This window comes from Phalaenopsis equestris, unplaced genomic scaffold (genome assembly GCF_001263595.1).
Source record: "Phalaenopsis equestris unplaced genomic scaffold, ASM126359v1 Scaffold000134, whole genome shotgun sequence".
Lineage (NCBI taxonomy): Eukaryota > Viridiplantae > Streptophyta > Magnoliopsida > Asparagales > Orchidaceae > Phalaenopsis > Phalaenopsis equestris.
Window position 1 is genome coordinate 1,664,962 of NW_018164576.1, and position 1,573 is coordinate 1,666,534.

A 1,573-nucleotide genomic window follows, 5' to 3' on the forward strand; every position below is an offset into this window, starting at 1 on the left:
CCGACCTCTAAAATACCAATAGTAGCCGCCTTTATCCGATGCAATGACATTACATTTTCAAAGAGCACCCAGAGGATTACAAGGTGGAATGAGCTGCTCATAAAACAGAAGAGATTTCATTCATTTAGCTAAACATTCATCAAAATCGTAATAAATTGTAATGTAGTTTTGAATTTTATGTCCTGCATACCTTGGAGTGCCCACTGATTTTAATAGCGTAATAATTGTAGGGACATGTACAACACCCCACAATGGAACCTCAACCTCAGGAATCAGAACAGAGAGTGGAATCACAACGCAGTAGAATACGTACGTGCATACATGAGATACAATCTTTCCAACGAAGAAGAAGCTGTATATCAAGTGGAATTTTTTCCCTATCGAAACCTTCTGAAAAACCAATTCATAAAGTATATGGAAAAAATTTAAAAAAATATATCATTCTGTGCTGATTCAATTACAAGAAAATGATGTATCAAGTAATCTATGTAGTAACCTTGTTTGTTATTATCTCCATTGCCATCTTCTTGAAAAGATTTGCAGGTCCACAAGACCATCGATGTTGCTGATACCGATAGGCATTGAATGTACTTGGTAATTCACATTTCACCTGCCATAAATGTTGAAAACTCATTTAAGGATTCATGAAGTTACATAATTTATAACAAAACTATAATAAAAAGGAGGATCGTATATACAAACCTTGACATCACCAACATACACAAACTTCCAACCAGCAAGGCCGGAACGGACCGCCAAATCCATGTCTTCAACTGTGGTTCTATCCTTCCATCCTCCGGCATCAGCAATGGTTGATATGCGCCAAACACCAGCAGTCCCTAGAGCAAAAGTTACTTAGACCAACTTAGTTAAGCTAACCATTAATTTGTTTCAGAAATTTAATCTTAATGTTGATTTACCATTAAAACCGAAGAAGGAAAATGCAGATGAGCCGGCCTCCTGCTCAACCTTGAAGTGATAATCTAATGACATCTCTTGCATTCTCGTCATCATACATTCATCAGCATTCACTGAAGAAGTTTAGTTCATTCATTTCAAAAGATTTAGTAAATGTTTAATGATTAATTATGTTGCAGCATGATTTTCTTCTTCAGTTAAAGGAGGATATATATGATTAAATGATTAAGAGTTCAACATACCAAACGTCCATCGAGTTTGAACAAGAGCAATCTCTGGATTATGAATGAGAAAGGGAACCGTTCGTTTCAGGAAATCAGACTCTGGCTGGAAATCAGCATCAAACATGGCGACATAATCGCAGTCTTTTACATAATCATGTATCATTCCTTCTTTCAGGGCGCCAGCTTTGTACCCTTTCCTGTTGTTTCTAACCTCATACTTTATGTTCAACCCCCTGCCTTTCCATATTTTGCATTCTATTTCCACCAATTCCTGCAAAGAAATTACATCAGTAACAAATCATTGTAATGTTATGATCAAGGATAAATGAATATGTGAGAGTGCATTCAGCCGGTTGAGTTTTTCTTCGCTTAGTGCTTCGCTTGAAAGATAAGATTAGATTACTTTCGTGTGATACTTTTAAGGTGGTGTT

At 36.4% G+C, this 1,573-nt stretch overlaps 1 protein-coding gene across 2 annotated transcripts in view; it reads right to left on the minus strand.

Moving 5' to 3' along the window:
* Positions 1-1,440, minus strand: part of LOC110021503 (probable mannan synthase 11) — a 14,674-nt gene extending 13,234 nt beyond the window's left edge. Inside the window, exons 1-6 of one of the 2 annotated variants that reach the window (XM_020720019.1) lie at positions 1,161-1,440; positions 921-1,031; positions 703-839; positions 497-610; positions 191-390; positions 6-93 (exon numbers count right to left, since the gene is read on the minus strand). In XM_020720019.1, coding sequence (XP_020575678.1) covers positions 6-93; positions 191-390; positions 497-610; positions 703-839; positions 921-1,031; positions 1,161-1,305 — 795 coding nt within the window. In that variant the 5' untranslated portion in view covers positions 1,306-1,440. The remainder of the gene's footprint in view (positions 1-5; positions 94-190; positions 391-496; positions 611-702; positions 840-920; positions 1,032-1,160) is intronic. The other variant, XM_020720018.1, reaches the window with a different exon arrangement.
* Between the last annotated feature and the right edge of the window lie 133 nt (positions 1,441-1,573).